The sequence below is a fragment of the Malaclemys terrapin genome, chromosome 1 (genome assembly GCF_027887155.1).
Source record: "Malaclemys terrapin pileata isolate rMalTer1 chromosome 1, rMalTer1.hap1, whole genome shotgun sequence".
Taxonomy (NCBI): Eukaryota; Metazoa; Chordata; order Testudines; family Emydidae; genus Malaclemys; species Malaclemys terrapin.
This window is the reverse complement of record NC_071505.1, coordinates 188,480,630-188,499,003: the sequence shown is the minus strand read 5'-3', so window position 1 is coordinate 188,499,003 and position 18,374 is coordinate 188,480,630. Positions and strand designations below refer to the sequence as shown.

At 40.7% G+C, this 18,374-nt stretch overlaps 1 protein-coding gene across 2 annotated transcripts in view; it reads left to right on the top strand.

Annotated features, from left to right (window-relative positions):
• URB1 (URB1 ribosome biogenesis homolog) overlaps positions 1 to 16,968 on the top strand; it is a 76,385-nt gene extending 59,417 nt beyond the window's left edge. For both annotated transcript variants that reach the window (XM_054048013.1, XM_054048005.1), the window contains 9 exons: positions 2,410 to 2,570; positions 3,117 to 3,228; positions 5,189 to 5,295; positions 5,881 to 6,024; positions 7,816 to 7,925; positions 10,251 to 10,448; positions 12,121 to 12,362; positions 14,402 to 15,007; positions 15,656 to 16,968. In XM_054048013.1, the coding sequence (XP_053903988.1) occupies positions 2,410 to 2,570; positions 3,117 to 3,228; positions 5,189 to 5,295; positions 5,881 to 6,024; positions 7,816 to 7,925; positions 10,251 to 10,448; positions 12,121 to 12,362; positions 14,402 to 15,007; positions 15,656 to 15,861 (1,886 nt within the window). In that variant the 3' untranslated portion in view covers positions 15,862 to 16,968. The remainder of the gene's footprint in view (positions 1 to 2,409; positions 2,571 to 3,116; positions 3,229 to 5,188; positions 5,296 to 5,880; positions 6,025 to 7,815; positions 7,926 to 10,250; positions 10,449 to 12,120; positions 12,363 to 14,401; positions 15,008 to 15,655) is intronic.
• The last annotated feature ends 1,406 nt before the right edge of the window (positions 16,969 to 18,374 follow it).

The following is an 18,374-nucleotide window of genomic DNA, read 5'->3' as shown; positions in this document are numbered from 1 at the left end:
TTAAAAATGGCTTGATTAACCTCAAAATCCCTTTAAAAAATTCAACCCCGGGTGGGGAGGAACTACACAAGAGAAATATGATGCAGCAGGTAGGTTTATTCAGAAAGTTAAAGGGGGTGTAAATTGGGTTTAAATTAGAAAATGCCCTACATGTTAAAGTTATTGATGGGCCTATATTGTAATTCAAACTAGTAAACTAGATTCTTTGACCATGGCTAGTAGCTTAAGAGGGAGGATCCATGTCTTATTCTGGTATCCATTTCAGTAAAAGGATGCTTATCTGGGAGGTGCTTTGACTCACCCCGCTGTTTCTTCATTCAGACGCAGGATATGGGGAATGCCCAAGAGATTTATTTTTTCCCTACAGTTAACATGAATCAAACATTGAGCTCCATAGAGTCTTCCCAGAACTTACTCATAACTTTATATGGTCTTCCACTTACAGCAATATCCTTCCCAAATAATGAGCACTGGATTGTGTCCTGCCACTCTCAGCATGCAAGAGGGGCTGGGCACAGGGAACCCCCCTCTCCTTGTGCAGCCTTGGGGCACAGATTGTGTCCCGGCAATGTAGGAGCTGCTGGACTTTTCCCTCTGCACGTTCTGAGGTGCATGACACTCCGAAATGAGCAGGGCCATGGCCCAAACTGCCCCCTCTTCCGCCCCACCCCTCCCGTCAGCAGAGCTTCTTGCAGGGCCGGCTCTAGCTTTTTTGCTGCCCCAAGCAGCAAAAAAAAGCGCCGCCCCCCCACCGAGCGCCGGGCTGCGCTGCCCCCCCCCTGCCGAGCGCCGCCCCCCGAGCCGCCCCCCCGCCGAGCGCCGCGCACTGCAGCCCCCCTCCCGCCCCCCCCCCCGTCCCCCGTGCCGAGCGCCGCCGGAACCGCCCCGCGACGCCCCCGGCCGCCGGAGCCCACCCCCGCCCCCTGCCAAGCGCCGCTGGAACCCCCCTCCAGCGCCGCGCCCGCGCCGCACCCCGCCCCCCCCGAGCGCCGAGCCCCGCGCTGCCCCCCAGCGCCGAGCCCCGCACTGCCGGAGCCCGCCCCCGCCGAGCGCCGCCGGAACCCCCTTCCAGCGCCGCGCCCGCGCCACCCCCTCGCCGCGCCCCGTACAACCGGAGCCCGCCCCCCCAGCGCCGCGCCGCCAGAGCGCCCCCCCCTGCGGAATGCCGCGCTGCGCTCCCCCCACCGCCCCTTACCAGGTGCCGCCCCAAGCATGTGCTTGGGTGCCTGGTGCCTAGAGCCGGCCCTGGCTTCTTGAGCCTCCCCCTTGAGCAAGGCAGCTCCATGCTAACTCTAACTTGAAGCTGTGCCATAAAGGGACAAGTGCCCTGACTGTGCTACGGTGAGTACATCATTCCAAAAATGACAAAATCTACAGAGGTACAGCAGATTGCAAGGAATGAAATCTAAAAAAGGCCATTTGAAACTGTAATACCTCTTGATTTTGGGGGTGCCCTCTTATGGATAGGTGCCCATAAACACTGAAACACTGTTCACCTGACTCGTTGCACAAGGCTACAATTCCCAGCTACAGAGTTGAGGCTCAATTCCAGACCCACTGAAATCAATGGTGATCAAGAGAAGAGAAAAGATAGCACTAGAAGAAAAGGGGTGGGCAAGAGTTGGTTTATTAGTTAAATTCTGCCCTGTTCTTTGCATTATCCTATACCAGGGGTCGGCAACGTTCGGCACGTGGCTCGCCAGGGTAAGTACCCTGGCAGGCTGGGCCAGTTTATTTACCTGCTGACGCGGCAGGTTCGGCCAATCACGGCCCCCACTCGCCGCGGTTCGCCGTCCCGGGCCAATGGGGGCGGCGGGAAGCGGTGCGGGCTGAGGGATGTGCTGGCCGCGGCTTCTCGCCGCCCCCATTGGCCCGGGATGGCGAACCGCGGCCAGTGGGGGCTGCGATCGGCCGAACCTGCCGCGTCAGCAGGTAAATAAACTGGCCCGGCCCGCCAGGGTGCTTACCCTAGCGAGCCGCGTGCCGAACATTGCCGACCCCTGTTCTATAGCCTGGTCTTCCTTACAGTTGCTGTTTGGCAAGCTAAGAACATGAGCTGAACAAGCCACTCTACCTGATCCCAGGCCCAGCCAGCTTCTTGCACCAGGCAGAATTCTTTGAGTTGTCCTTGAAGATGAGCTCTGGTATATCATAGCACACTAGGAACTGGCCAACATGACTTCAAGGAAACTAAAATGTTCTTGTTTAGATGTGTGTGTGCAGAATGCGTCTTCCTAACCCGGGTATTGGAGTGTTCATCACGCATTGCTACAGTCAATTAAATTTACAGTTTCTAGTTCAACTTTCAGAAATTATGTTTTTAAATGGAAGTTAATGTGAAGAATTGCATTGCCATATGTTCTTTGTAGTTGTTGCTTTTAGAAATGTTAACTTCTTTCCTTTCCACAGAGTGTGTAGTGGCATGCCATGCATTTGTGGAAGTGAATGCTTTGGGCCTCACAGTAGCTGCCCTGAGCAGCTATGATTCCAATATGCGAGCAGCAGCGTACTATATCCTGGGTTCCTTTCGTTCTCACCTGGAAGGAGCTCGCTTTCGAGAGCAGAGACAGGTACAAATGTTCTAGATTTAGCTTATCCATGATATTAGAACCTGCCTTGGTAGGCAGACTAGGGCAAATTAATTCCTGGAATGGACCCATTCACCAGCCTCTAGTGTCCACTTGCCCTTGGATGGGTGAGCAAACAGGTTTCTCAAGCCCTGATTCAGTCTTTAGTATTATTATTAGTCTGTCCTCAAAGATGGGATTGTGTTTCTCGCACACTTTCACTTGTCCCAGAGTTAGCAATTCCCAGCTATAGAAATGTGTACATAAGAGTTGATTGAATTCATATAATGGTTTTTTAAAAGATCTGTTATCCTTTTTCCTATTCTGTTTTCATCTTTCTGTATTTATTATGATTATAATCAGTGAGCTTTAAAAAAAACAACATTTGGAATTCTTAGAACAGTCATTCTGCTGGGATTGTGGCTTGATTTGTTACTTGTAAAATACAATTAAGGCCTATTTTCCCACACTCCCATTGAGGAACGTCCTGCTGTATTATCTGATGATGAATAATACTAGAGCTTTCTCTTTCTTGTTCTTGTGCGACAGCTCCTCTATCTTATGGATGTTGTGCAAAATGGAATCAGACAACCGAATCTCAGGTTTACTTTCTCTTTGACTCTCTTCGTTGCTAGAGTGATGCAGCAAATGCTGAAACCAGGTATTGTAGATTAAATTGTATGTTCTGTGGTTTAGCTTCTGGGGCTAAAGCAGGGAAAACAACGTTGCATAGAACGATTAGTTTCAGTGATACTGTAGAATCAAAGCATATTGGTAAACATAGCCACCATGAGACATGCTATAGCACAGTCTCCACTCCAGCATTTCCCCTGGAAGCCAGATGTATTGCAACTCTACCTCAGTTTCCTCCACTGTCCTTTTACCTGCTCCAGCTGTGGGCGTGGCCTGGCCCTACCACTTTACAGAGTTCAGCTCCTTCCAGTGCCTTAGAGACTCTTACAAAAATGCCAACAAAAATATATAGCCCGGACAGGCTCCTGTGTCCCAAACAACCCCACTGTCGAGGGGCTGGCGCTCTCCTCTTCTCCCTCAGGGGCAGAGGTGTGCTAGACCATCGGGAGCCCTAAGCAGGAATATTCCCCCCTTCCCAACACATACTAAAAAAGTGAATGGGGGTCCCCTTGAGCTGCTCGGGGCCCTAATCAATTGCTTAGTCTGCTAATGCCTAGCACCGGCTCTGCTCAGGGGCTCAGGCATGCAGGTCATCACGGTTCCTGTCTTCAGTCAGGCTCCTTGCCATCCATAAGCCAGCCTGTCTGCTGTACTCCCTCCACACCAGCCTCCAGCTGCTGGACTTCCCTCTTTAAACTCCCCTTTCAGGCTTAACAGCCAACCCTGATGTAGCAAGGTTTGACTAATTAAGCCTCAAATTGCTGTTTAACCCTTTCCAGTCAGAGACAGAGTTTATGTGCCCTATCCCGCATGCCTTCAAATGTTTTGAGGAAAAACCTTCATTAGAATCTAAGTCTTATGCACTGACTTATTGGAGGAGTGGAAAGTGTCATGCTTTGTGTGCAAGTGGTTGCCAGTTCAGATCCCATCTAATCTGTTGCAAAGGAGGTGGATATTCTCTTCACAAATTTTGGGCTCAGTACAGGAATAACTGGGTGAAAACGAATGGCTTGTGTTATATAGGAGATCAGACAAGATGATCTAATGGTCCTTTTGGACTTAGTCATGCAAATAGCCTGATTTCTGTGCAAGCCAGGTGGGATATTTGCATGCCAAAATCCAGGCATTAATGCGTGCATCTCCAGATTTGGCCATAATACAAAAGTTTTAAAAATGTGGTCTGTGGAGACTTGGCAATTTGCATGGTGTGCTGGCTCTCCTCTGTGTTTACATCTAAAAATATAGGAAAATACTTTCCTTGTATTACTTTTCCGTTTCATTAGTTACTGTAATTGCCACAAGAATGTTTATAGGATGGTGTATGGGAGGAGAGGTGGTCTGCAGTATTGCAAATAGGATCAGGTGTCCACAAGACAGTCTCTTTTAAGCTGTGGTTCACACTATATGGAAAATGTTGGTAAATCCCTGCCCTAAATGGCTACTTTTATCAAATATATAAAATGTGGAATAACTGCATAATGTTTCAGTGATGTGTTTCTTTGGTACTGATGTTTTCCTGTAAGCTAAAACCGATGATTGCATGGTCTGGAATTTGTCCATGATTTTGAGTTTGCTTTTCCTGTAACACTCTTCACCATGCTTAATATCCTGTATTTTTTAATAAGATTCCCTGGGGCTTATCTGTGAATTTCACTGAGGGGTTTGCTTTTAACTCTGCAGTAGATTTTAATTTCTGAGTGAAGGGTAACTTTGGAAGTACAGTATTGAGAATTGACCAGTGTTAAATATTCATGTGATCATTTGCTTGGTGCATTCTCTGGTTGTGTATTTTTGTTTTAAGTAAAATTAATGGTTAACAACAATACCTTCACTGTTACAGTATGAGAACATCATACTTGCCACACAGTGAAATATTTCTGACATCTACTGAGGCAACATAAAGTGTAGATCTCACTTCATCAGTGAGGTTGTGAATGTGCACACTTACATTTCCCTCCTCAGCAATAACCACTGAAATCTGTTCACAGAGGAGCACATGTACACAAAGATAAATAAATTCCTTCTGTCGCATCAGTACTTGGACTTGAAGAAAGTACCGGGATTTTATCAGCTTTTCTACAGCTTTGATTTAGAGGTAATGTGAGATTTATGTCCTGTATGTTTCATAAACCTTCAGAGAGCAATATATTGCCTGGCTTAGCCAGTATTATGACTTGAGGGTGTTAATGTCTAGTAATCAACCAAAAAATCCCAGCTATTTTCTACTTAACACTTGTAATTATTTACTGGCATTTTTGTTTCATTTTTATTTTCATATAAATATTCATTATTTCTTTGGTGGTGGTGCCTAGTGGGCCCAATTAGGAATCAAAGCTCCACTGTGCCAGGCACCATGCAAACACAGAATGAAGATCTAGTCCCTGCCCTGAAGAGCTTACAGTGATAGTCTAACTTAGTTATTAATGCTGAAATCAGTGAAGATATTTTAGAAATAGCAACCTTTTACATTTTGTCTCTGATCACATTTGCCCCATTGACCCATTATTCCTGCAGAAATCTGTCTGTTGGTTACATTTTGTGGTGGTAAAAACTGAAAAGAGGAAGTCCGGAAAAGTTAATATTGCCACTTGTAGGAAACTGTATTGTTTGTGCTGAGGCTTTTCCCAGCATGTTTTACTTTGAAATTGGTGACTCTGGCACTTTTCTATGTGGTTTCCAGCACAAAACAGAACGTGAGTGGGTTCTTGGGCTTCTTGGAGAAGGACTGCGAGATAAGCACTGCTATGAGCTGTACAACTATCAGAGGATTTTCCATGTCATTTTGTGCTTCTTCAACAGTCCACTGTGTGATGAAGCCTCCCAGGTAATTAAAAGGGAAAAAAATGTAAAACTTCAAGCAAATTAAGAAGGGACATATAGATGCTCTTCTTTCAAACTTACTATTGTTCAATTGTATGGGGGGAAATATCCACTTACATCAAGACTATGTGCCACATTCTCACCATGGACCTGCACCATTTTTCACCAGCTGACCGTAATGGTCAGTGGCCTCATCTGCACCAGTGAAACTAACTTTTGAAATTGTAATTTGTGCACTTTCAGTTGCGTAGTTGGGCCTTTGCCCTTTTTAGGATGGTTCACAAGCCAGCATTCCACCTTCACTGTACCCTAAACACTAGCCTAAAGTAATAATATTAATAGCTTGCTTTGTTGTATTGCATCATTATACCTGAAATGCAGCCTGTTTATAAGTTTGTCAGAAATGAAGGGCTCAGTCCTGTAGGTCAGTGGTCTCCAAATTTTTTTGATCATGCATCCCTATCAGTAAAAAAAATTTGAGCACGCACCCCCTGCCGCGCCAGCTCTACCAAAGGAGAAAAGAAAAAAAAAAAAAAAAGGAAGGCACTCAGACTCCCGCTCGATCTGCTGAAGCAAAAATAAATAAATAAAAGGGCTCCTCCTGCATGTAACCCCAAAGGATCCTCTTGCACACCCCCTGATCCAATAACATAGGGGGCATCCTTACAATGGAGAAAAGTGGAGGCTTATGTCAGCATTTTTAAAACTGAGTGATTTTGTTTCCTCAATTTTTGGACACCCAACTTGAGTCATCTTAAAGAAGCCTAACTTTCAGAAAATGTGGAGCATCCACCCTTGGAAAATCAGGTCCTTTATGGTATCTCAAGTTGGGCACTCAGAAATTGAGGTATCCAAAATCACTAGTTGCCTTTGAAAATCTTGGCCTAAAAATAAAAAAATATCTTGTTGCCTGGGCACTGTTTCTCTTTAATGATTCTAATATATCTGCCTCAAAATTAGAAAGTCTGGTGTTCTTTGGCCATTCTGAAGAACTTGAAATGTTTTGTTACAGTGTTTGCCTTTATGTGATTAGATATTGTCCACCAATTTTTCTAAATAGTTCACATTTTTGATTTACTTCTGTATGAATAGCTATCCCTCTAAAAATACATTTTAAAAACATTTTTGTTTACTCACATCACAAAATGTATAACAATTGGTGTTCCCAGTAGAGGAATGCCGTAAGTGATGCAATAATAACAAATGCCTTGAACTCCTATAACACTGCAATCCAGGCACTTTACAAAATCTCAGAACACTATACAAAAATTAACTCATTATGCCTCACAATACCCCTGGAAGGAAGGTAGGTATCATTATTGTGATTTTATAGCTGGGGAAACCTGAGATGTACTGAAATTTAATAGCTTGCCTCTGGTTACATAGCAAAAGCTAAACATAGAAGCCATGTCTCCTGACTCCCTATTCTGTGCTTTAACTTCCAGACAGACTTCCTTTCTGTGGCCCTATTCAGCAAAGTACTTAAGCATGTACCTAGCCTTCAGTAGTCCCATTGACTCGTGCTTTGATGCGGCTTATCTGTTTAAGTTCAGTAAGGAACGGGTGCCTACGTCTCTGCGATATATCATCAAAACTATGGGGCTCCAGCTGATGTCTGTGTGGAAGGTTATAGGGTTCAGTCAGGCATTTTCCCTGTCTTATCGTTGTTTTCATTTGAATAAAAGCTTATCAAAAAAATAGATTACTATTCTATCATTCCTAAATGTTTATACTAGTGAACTAGCCCACAGCTATAGTTTATTGAAATAAAAGTATGTTTTGTTTTCTGTTTCAGAGTCACATTCTGGAAATACTGCAAAATGCTGCACGTATCACTAAAGCAGCCTATGAACTGATACGAGACCATAGCCTCTTAACCTGGATATTGTATATTCTGGAGAAAAGGTACATAGAAGGGGGATGTTGTTGTAATGAGAAATAATTGTACTCTTTGTGTATAAAGGGAGTATTTGTGCAATTGAAAACAAAAATAAAAAGGTTTATTCACACATCTGTGTGTGTGAAAGAGACTTACATAGAGGTATCCAGTCAGTAAATTTTGGGGATTGTTTTTTAGAAGTTTCTCACAAAGGTACTATCAAGGTGACATATTAGGATAGCGCATTAGCCATTCACTTCTTCAAAGGTTGCTGTAGGCACCCAATACTGCAATGACCTCTGCATGGCTGTTACTTTGATCCTCTATCCTGAATTGGCTGTAATCTCACTCACTCACTCACTCCTTCCTTCCTTTTGCACAGATAATTCTTACCAGCTACAGACAAGGAATCAGGAGAATCTGTGCTAAAAACAGACTGAGCATGCTCCCAGGCCCACCTGCAGATCAATTTGCAGAGCATAAACCTTGTAGGTGCCTTTCTTCACACCTGTCTGGAAGTGGAAGCATGGATTTGGCCCAATATGCACAATACTTATTTTGTGATTAGATTAGAAAGCATCTTCCTTGCCTATGATCAGGCAGCAAATTGTTTCTAATTATGTGGGATGGGTCACTGACCTCCAAGGTAATGAATAATAGACATAATAATAGCTTTTGTTGTGTTAATAAAATACAGACGATTGATGATCAGCATGCTGACACCTATAATAGATCTTTTAATGGAAAAAGAAAGATTGATGATTTGTCCTCCTAAAGCAATAGTGGGCAACCTCTGACCCGCTGTCTGTCAGGTTAATCCGCTGGCGGGCAGCAAGACAATTTATTTACATTGACCATCCGCAAGCACGGCCGCCCGCAGCTCCCAGTGGCCGTGGTTCGCCATTCCTGGCCAATGGGAACTGCGGGAAGCGGCGCGGGCCAATTTGACCAATTTGTTTTTAAAACTTCCAATGATGGGGACTCTACCTCCTCCCCTGGAAGCCTATTCCAGAGCTTAACTATCTTTATAGTTAGAAAGTTTTTCCTAATATCCAACCTAAAACTCCTTGCTGCAGATTAAGCCCATTGCTTCTTATCCTGCTTTCAGTGGACATGGAGAGCCATTGATCACAGTCCTTTTTATAACAGCCCTTAACATCTTGGAAGACTATTATCAAGTCCCACTTCACTCTTCTTAAGACTAAACATGCCCAGTTGTTTCCTGATAGGTCAAGTTTTCTAAACCTTTTATCATTTTTGCTGCTCTTCTCTGAACTCTCTCCTAAATTGTGGCACCCAGAACTGGACACAGTACTCCAGCTAAGACCTCACCAGTGCCACGTAGTATGGGAAAATTACCTCCTGTGTCTTACGTACAGCATTCCTGTTAATACACCCCAGCATCATATTAGTCTTTTTGCAACAGCATCACATTGATCACTCATATCTAGTTTGTGGTCCACTGTAACCTCCAGATCCTTTTCAGCAGTACTACTGCCTAGATAGTTACTCCCCATTTCGTAGTTGTGCATTTGATTTTTTTCATTCCTAAGTGAAGTACTTTGCTCTTGTGTTTATTGAATTTCATCTTGTTGAATTCAGACCAATTCTCCAATTTTTCAAGGTCATTTTGAATTCTAATCCTGTCCTCCAAAGTGCTTGCAACCCCTACCAGCTTGGTGTCATCTGCAAATGAAAAATCCTTAATACAAACCATAAGGGAAACTCTTGTTTTAAACAGTAATTGATCTAAAACAAATGGTGGCCGTTGCATAGTTTACAGTTTAATGGATTGCTTTGGAAAATTACTCAGATTTAATGAAAGATATAGTTGAGTCAAAAATCACTAGTTCTATTTATGGACCTTTGCCAGAAAGCTCTGTCAATTCCTCATAATAATAATAATAATAATAATTAATATGTAGCTCTTATAAAGTGTTACAAATTGTACAGATGGGAAACGAGGTACAGAGTGGCAAAGTGACTTGTCTGAGGTCACTCAGCAGGCCAGTGGCAGAGTGGGGAATAGAACCTAGGTCTCCAGAATTCCAGAACAATGCTGTATTCACTAGGCTACACTGCCACCCTTAGAGGTGTTTTTTATTCTATGGCATCTAAACAGGAAATGTTGGGAATTCTCAATGTATAGGGGAAGCCTGGCAACCAAGGCCTCAATCCTGCAACGAGTTCTACCTGGGTAGAATCCTGAGCCCATTTGGAGCCCCATTGACTTCAAGCCTGCCTGCATGTTCAACTCCAAATGCTAACATGTGACTCCTTCTAGGAGATGGATTGGATGGTGACCAGGTCAGTTTCTGCATTCCACAAAGACATTTTTGTTTGTCTTTCAGGTTTCTGGAAAACAAGGTGCTAACCAGTGTAATCTCCTTAGTCCATACTCTGTGGATAACAAATTTAGGAAACAAAGGAAGGGCGATGCCACTTCAAACTCTTTGCAAAAAAGAGCCGCAGGAGAACCAGAAGTTCCTTCCTCTTCAGCTTATAAATGAGTTTCTGTATGTTTTGATCATGCTTGTTAAACACATTCGGTAAGTCTTTTCCAATCAGGCTTCGAGGCTTATGTAATCATGTTGTTATTCAGTTTGAAATATATTAGGCCATCATGAATTCACTTAATCTCTGATAAATTAGCCCTTTCCCCATTTTAAATGGTGATAATGAACCTGGGTGGAGAAACTTGTGCAGAAAGATTTTGCTTTTAAAAATATTAACAATGAAGTGGTGACTGTAAGGTGACTCATGTTCTAAGTACTGGATAGGTAGTTTTTAAAAAGGCAGCATTATGTAATTTGTCCTTTTCCTGCTAGATCAGAGCCTGAATCCAGCACTTCAGCTCTCTGGCAGGCCTCCTCCCTGAAAAGCTTCAAGCTCACTCTGCCTGAGCAGTGGCCACATTCTGGACAGCGAGTGGCACAGTCTCCATTGATGAGTTCTGCTAGGTCCCTACTTGATGCTTGGGCCAGATCCTCAAAGATATTTAGACACCTAACTCCCACTGAAATCAATGAGAGCTAGGTGCTTAAATACCCTTGAGGATCTGGGAATAGGTCCATACCTTCTGAAGACCCCGCCAACTGGGTTTGCATTCATTATCTGATGCAGCCTTGGTTAGCAAGTGGTCTGTGTCGGGGAATCCGGCTCAGGCAAAGTGGTATAGGGAGGTATAGGCTAACAATGCAGAATTTTCAAAAATGACAAAGTGTTCCAGGTGCCTGAGTCACTTTTGAAAATGTTACCCAAAATTTTTCTCCAGCTCTGGCAGTTCTTCCCCTGTGGAAGCCTGTCTGTGTGCTGGCAGCTGGACTGCCCACCTGACAGAGGAAGAGGATTTATTACTATTATTTATCATTTGTCTTCTCTGTTTAGATCATAAGCCCTTAGGGGCAGGGACTGTCTCTGTTTGTATAGCATCTAACACAGTGATGCACTGATCTCAGCCTGTAGTTGCTACCATACAAATAATAAATATAGTCATGGTTAAGCTTTTTAAAGCTGACACTAGTGGAGTTGACTCCGTACTCAGTGGAGCTTCAATGAGTAGTGTGGCTAACTCACTTAGTTGGCTTTGAAAAATCTTAGCCAATAATAGTAATTGTGCGAGGTGTAGAATACAGGTGTGATAAAAAGACAGTCCCTTTCTCAAAGGGTTTACAGTCTTCCCCGATGTCTTTTGATGTTTATGCTGAGAGAACAGACAAACCAGGTCATGGTGAGCAAGGAGAGATGACAAGGAAACTGGTGATGTTTGGTACAATAAGCAGTGGTCTCATTCCACCTTAGCCATTCATCCAGATGGGTGTTTGTCACAACATGAAAAATAAATGTATTGTTCTTCCCTCTTGAAGTTTGAAAACTCATGTAAAATAAATACTTTTAGATGAAGCACCAGAGCATTTCCCACACTACTGGGTGCTGTCTGGCTTTTACTGTTACCTTTTCCAGGCTGCAGGAAATCTGTAGAGCAGAGTTGTGGTGTATGTGATTTTTTTTTTTTTGTCTCTGTCCCATCAGGCACTAATGGAGAGAAGCAGCAGAAATTCAGTCTGAGTGAGATTAACTGCCTCTTGCATCCTAAGAAACTAAATTTAAAAAATCAGAGGACTTTAAATAGCCATGTATTTACCTTTTTTCTTTTGGTTAACATGTAGAAAAATATATTTTATGAATTTTTTTAAAATTTCCTTTTTCTTTTTGAAATAGGACCAACTTGGATTTTGCCACGCTCACTCAGTTTTTCAGTACGTTCAGTTCTGTGCTAGGATACCGAGCTACTGTTGTTGAGGCCTTCAGACAAATGGGCAGATTTACTGTAAATGAGAGTGTCCTTTCAAACAAAGATGTCCTAATGCTCTTGCATAAGTGGGGCATCATTGAAAGAAATCTGCAGCTCCAAGAAGATGTGCAAACAACTGCTGAAAAATATCAAGTCAAAGAGTTGCTTAGTAAGTATTAAAAATGTTGATTTAAAAGCGCAGCGGTTGCAGTGTTTTTTAACTTTGTTTAAACAAATAAAAGTGGATTCTGAGCGCTTTTAGGAACCAATATTTCCAAAGGAAACCAGTTTTAAAGTAAGAAAAAAATCAGTAATAAAGCAGGTATTGTGGTTTGTAAAAATATATTTTATTATATTTTCACATGAAAGTAAATACAGTTTTAAAAAAATTGTGTGCAGGCTTAGTCATCAGCTTGCCATAATAAACTAAAAGTGTTAAAAATATTCTATCTGACAGAATGGCATAATGACTGTGGCAGATTGTGTGGACAATATTTTCTGGGGTTTGGCAGCCTGTTTGTATCTGTTGCATGTTCTATTAGTGAATATAAGCCTTGCAACAGAAATATTTGATCAAGAAGCCAATGGGTTAAGCAGCTGGAATGATGAAATTCTGACCCAAACAGTTTTGCTGAGTGGTCTCTTCCATTTAATAAAGTTGTCTCATTTCAGATAGTTGGTATATACCTTTCAAGAACCTTACATCAGAATTATTTTTATATCGGTATTAAATTATTATTATTTTTTTTTTAAAGAATCTTCAGAGTGGATTTCAGTTTTTCACCTTTTTGCTTTCATAGCAGGACATTAAGGAATTATTTTAATAAAAATAGAAAACAACACTTTATGTATAGGTTAATATGCATTTCTTTCCATGTTTTTAAAGGACACTGCAGAGTTGAACATTTTCCAAAATGTACGTTTTGTAAAAATAAGTTTTAACAAAACTGAAAATTATATAAAAATATTGTTATGATTTAAAAAGAAAACAAAATGCCAGTGGGAATAGTGTTATAAACAAACATACAGTGGTCTACAGCGTTTGCAGCCAAAGCCTTGCAGTGTTCTGAGAGTGCTTGAGAACCTAAAAATGAAATTGATTTGAAACTGGGTATAAATCAAAAATGAAATTGACTAGTATATTTTCATTGTCCATGCTGAGAGAAATACAAAAAGTAAAGGAACAGCACAATGAGTGAAAAGCAAATTAGACTTTTTACCGCTCTTTCCATTTCAGTAATATATAAGGATATTGGGAGGAGGGGAAGAAGAGGGGTATATTTTTTTTTTAATCCAGTGCACCAGGATCAGTGATACTGTAGTTTTTACAGAATATGTTGTCACTTAACAAAGTATATATATATTAAAAGCCCACCAAATTTTAAAAGATGTCAAAAAAATTTGTTTAGGTATTTCTAGGGATTCTGTATATTTGCCTGTGCCATATTATTAACATATATATATATAATTTTAGTTTAGTGAATTATGTTTGCATTTGTTACCATTTCTATAGTTAACAATCAATTATTGTGTCCAGTTTCATTCTCCAGCCTTCAGCAGTTTATAAGACAGTCACAAAAATTCCCTTTGACATGAAATGTTGCTGTTAAAATCACCTGCTGGGGTTGATATTAATTTTTTTTAGTAATCGAAATTGGTTTAAATCCATTGCATTTATTGCAAAATAATTGAGATTTCTGATGACTTTCCAGATTTTTCAGAATTAGCATCTCTGACAATGCCCCATTCAGTACTTATGCAGTAGAATAAATGCATTGCTGCTGTTTACAAGCCTTACTGCTTTGATAATATGACTAGCAATGAATTGAACTGAAAGTTTCACATAACCTTACATAAAAGTCTAAACTTTCACAAGATCAGTGACAAACTACATCCTGTGGATGTGGGGCCCACTGAAGTCAATGGAAAGACACCCATTGGCTTCATTGAGCTTTGGATCAGGGCCCTAGTGAAGTAATTGCACCCTTTGCCGTTAGAAGCTTTAATTCAACAGGGTACCTAAGCATGTAACTTTACTTTTTAAGCACACAAATACTTCTTTTTTTTTTTTAAATCAGGCCAGAAGCATGTACCTTGCAACCTCCCAGCAGCTGTAATTACACAAGGCCATCCTCCCTGTATTATTGCTTTATAGTGACGAGAGTTTTTGAAGGGCTTGAAATGTTTTTTTATTTTTCCCATTTACAGAAAATATTAAAGAAAAGAACAAAGGTCAAGTCCCATTTCGGCCTTCATCTCGCCATGTTCGGAAAAAGGATGTGGTAGAAAGAGAAGAAGAAACGGACTCAGAGCTGAAGGTCTCAAACTTAGAGAAATGCAGAGACCATCTGGAGTCCATATTGGTTCATTGGGAGCCTGTTTATCCAGCCCCGTTTGCTAAACTTCCAGAGGAACAGCTTGAATCTACTGATCCAGAGAATGAAACTATCAGTCTTACATGTGCAACTGCTTACATAGTAACCAAATGGCTAGTGAAGTCCATGGTTGATCATAGCCTCAATATACAAAATGTATTTTTGACTCTCAAGTGGCTAAACAGTAGCATTTTGCCACACCCTCCGGTAGTGCGGGAGATTCTTAGGGATGCCACACTGAAAAGTAGTGTGTTTAAGCTTTACAACAGAATCTGTGAAGCCAACGAAGAGAAGTCATCAAACATTGAAGAGCTCTGTTTGTTTAATACAATCATGCTTCACTTTCTGGATGCTCAGGAGTTGACTAACGCCAGTTGTCATAAGGTGGTGAAAACGTTCTGCCTGTCAGCAATGAAAGAAAAGGATGAAATCAAGAAAGGTAACTTGTCCTTTTTTTGTTTACACTCCGTAACAAGGCAGAGGAGTAGATGACAGTAGTTGTGTAGTTAAATATTTTTCATTCATCAAATGTTTTTGAAATCTGTCTTTGCTAAGATGGAGGATCATCACTTCAGAAAGTTATGTCCTTCCCAAGAAGATAGCCTATTGGTCATTAATTAATATAGAATATGGTCTTCACCTCAAAAGAATATTTGATATAACATTAGTCCTGGTCCCCAAAAGAAGCTGTTGTCTTGGATTAAATTTGGCTTGCTTAATTATATACATGGATATCTGAAGTTGTATGGGGAAAATATTCTTGCACCAAAAGTCACATTACAGGTTCTGGTTTGCATGACACCAGTTCTGTCCATTTGTTGACAAAAGTGGTTGCTAATGGTATAATTAGCTATATTCAAAGATGGAGGTTTCCACTAAAAAGAGGGTATTTTCTATTAGAGGTGGGGAGTGGATGGTCCGAGATAAGCTCAAAAAATTAGATTGTCCATTAAAGCAAAGAATTAGCAAACTCTAGCTTAAAAAAACAGCTTTGAAAGGGAAATTTTGGTAAAATAGATTTTTCCATGTTACTGTTTTGAAACTGAAGAGTATACTGATTCCTTTTTTCTTTACTTTTGTTTCACAGCTTCTTGTGTATTCCTGGCTTCTGTTTACATTGGGGACATTTGGCTTGGCGCACAGGAACCAGATATGTTTATAAGCCATGTCAAATTGATCTGTGGTGGTACAGATGGTAAATTAAATGGTGATGACAAGAAAATGCACAAACAAGCGGAAGAAGCCATGGTGTCTCTTTGCAAAGACATTTATTTAGCTATTTTGGGGCATTAATTCTCTATACTGACTCATACTCAAAATGTCAAATCCTATGTCATCACTGCTGGTAACCATGAAATCCTCTTTGAATTGTACTGTGTACAAATCTAACTTGTTTTCCATACACTTGTTCAAGCTCAGAAAAAGAGAGCAAGACTTAAAAGAATTCTGTACACAGAGAATGTGTAGAATATTCAAGCAGTGTTTGTTCTTTCTGTGGCAGACAAGGGCAAGGTGGGATGCTGGAGCTATGATATAATTTATACTGCAAACATTTTTTACTTTCTAGATTACTAAAAAGAAAAATTGCTGATTACTGCAGTGCCTCCAAACTCATTTTCATTTCCCCATTGGCCAGAGAACACAAGTCCTAGCCATCAGAACCAAGGAGGTGACATAACTATGGCAAAGATCTATCTTCTCTCACTTCTGAAGACATGAGGGTTGGTCTTCTATGTGCTTATCTGAGTTCTAATCCCTGCTTTTCCAGAGAGTGGGGATGAGTGTTTCCGAAGCAGACCCAACTTCTGCATCATAGAGAGAGGGAAAAATGTGAACCTGAGTCTCCTGTGTAACAGTGACATGCACTAGGTTACTGCTGACTGGGACAGTCTAAAGACTCAGATTTCAATAGGATAATGATTGGTCCTTCTGCCTATTTTCTCAATAAAAGCACAATGCTATGGTACTGCTTCACTTATGTTAAATCCAAAGATTGCTTTCTTCAAATTAAGGCAAAAAATAGTATAATTGACCAAAACAAGACCTAAATGAATTGTTCCTCATCAAATAAAATTGTATTCTTTTGCACGTTGTCCATGAAATCTAATTAAAGATTTCTTGAACAAGACCTGGAAGGGGCAATATAATGTACCATTTCAGATATGCAAACATGCAGATGCTGCATTTCAAGCTTTGAAATATAAAACAGGGTTTGTTATAATGCCTCATATGTGCTATGCATAGGTACTTTGTACAGATTTCTAACTGGAAGTAAAGTCCGATATACACAGTCCATTTAATGTTTATAGAATCTGTTTTTAATACAAGTGTAACATTTCACATTCACATCATGGTATGGAATTATATTTTATATGTTAATATATTCTGAAATATAATTTATTTTCTTGTCGTTTTTATTGATAGTATCAGTCTATTTGAAGATGATTTTTAAAAAATACAGAAACATTCTCTTTGCTCGTTCAGTGAAAATATATTTTATTCCAAAGGGCCCATCAGGGGTTGTACAGTCACATAATTTAGGCCTAAAATTTGACAACCATTTAAAATGATGTGAATTTTCAATTAAAAAAAAAAAAAGCATTTTCTTAGAAAATAAATAAATAATTCACTGTTGCCAAGAAGTAGGATATTAAAGCAATAGCTGCACCCAGCAACCAAGAGCAAACTTTAGTTTCAGACCTTTACGTATTGATAACGCATTGCTGTTGCTTATACTAGTAGAGAGACACATTTCATTTTAAATGGTAGTCTCAAAAACATTAACAAGAAGAAAACTCCTTATGTAAGTGAGCTGACAAGTTAAAATTATTAGTCTGGCCTGTGAAGGACATACAGTTCACATGGACTTTTATCGGTGGCGCTTATCTAAATCTTCATTTGGGCACTTTTAAAAATAAGGATTGATTTCCAACTGGTGAGCTGCAATCTGTTCTACAAATGTGGTAATTAGGTACTTTTAAAAGTACAGGTTAAGTGGCCAAAGATCTTTAAAAGTTCATATGATCTATTGAATGATTTCTTTATTACTGCCCCACTACAAAGCATTCTAAGTAAACTGTTTATGTGGGCACTTAATTTAACATTTAAAAATATATAAAAAGACAAAAACAACGAGGAGTGCAGTGACCCTTAAAGACTAACAGATTTATTTGGGCATAAGCTTTTGTGGGTAAAAAACCTCACTTCTTCAGATGTAGGGTTTTTTTACCCACAAAAGATTATGCCCAAATAAATCTGTTAGTCTTTAAGGTGCCACTGGACTCCTCATTGTTTTTGTGGATATAGACTAACTCAGCTACCCCTCTGATATTAAAAAGATATAACAGCAATGTCAGTAAAAAACAAATGCAATGAATATGCCCAAGAAAACTAATCTACATTTTGAACCAAGGAGCTGCATTACTTTAAATAAAGTAAGTTGCCAACTTTGGCCCTGGTCCTACAATGAGAACTGTGTGGATGGATCGTCACTGAAGTCAGTGGGGCTTTTCATGAGTGGGTCACCCTTGGTTCTCATTGTAAGGGTGTAAAGGCCTTTAACGTTCAGTAAAGATGTGATCCCATTGTCCATTGATGGAGTCTGTGGACTTTGAATTGGGTCTGCAAGTACTTCCCTTTGTGTACCGTGTGTGAAATATATTTGTAGTTTTTAGCAGCAGTTGGTATTTCTCAGGATTTAAAGCAGAGCAGGAAAGATGTGGCTCAGTGGTAGTATCACAGCCCTAGGCCATTCTGACTGGTTCAGCAAGGGGTTGCTGAAGTAACAAGAGAAAAGAATTTTAGGC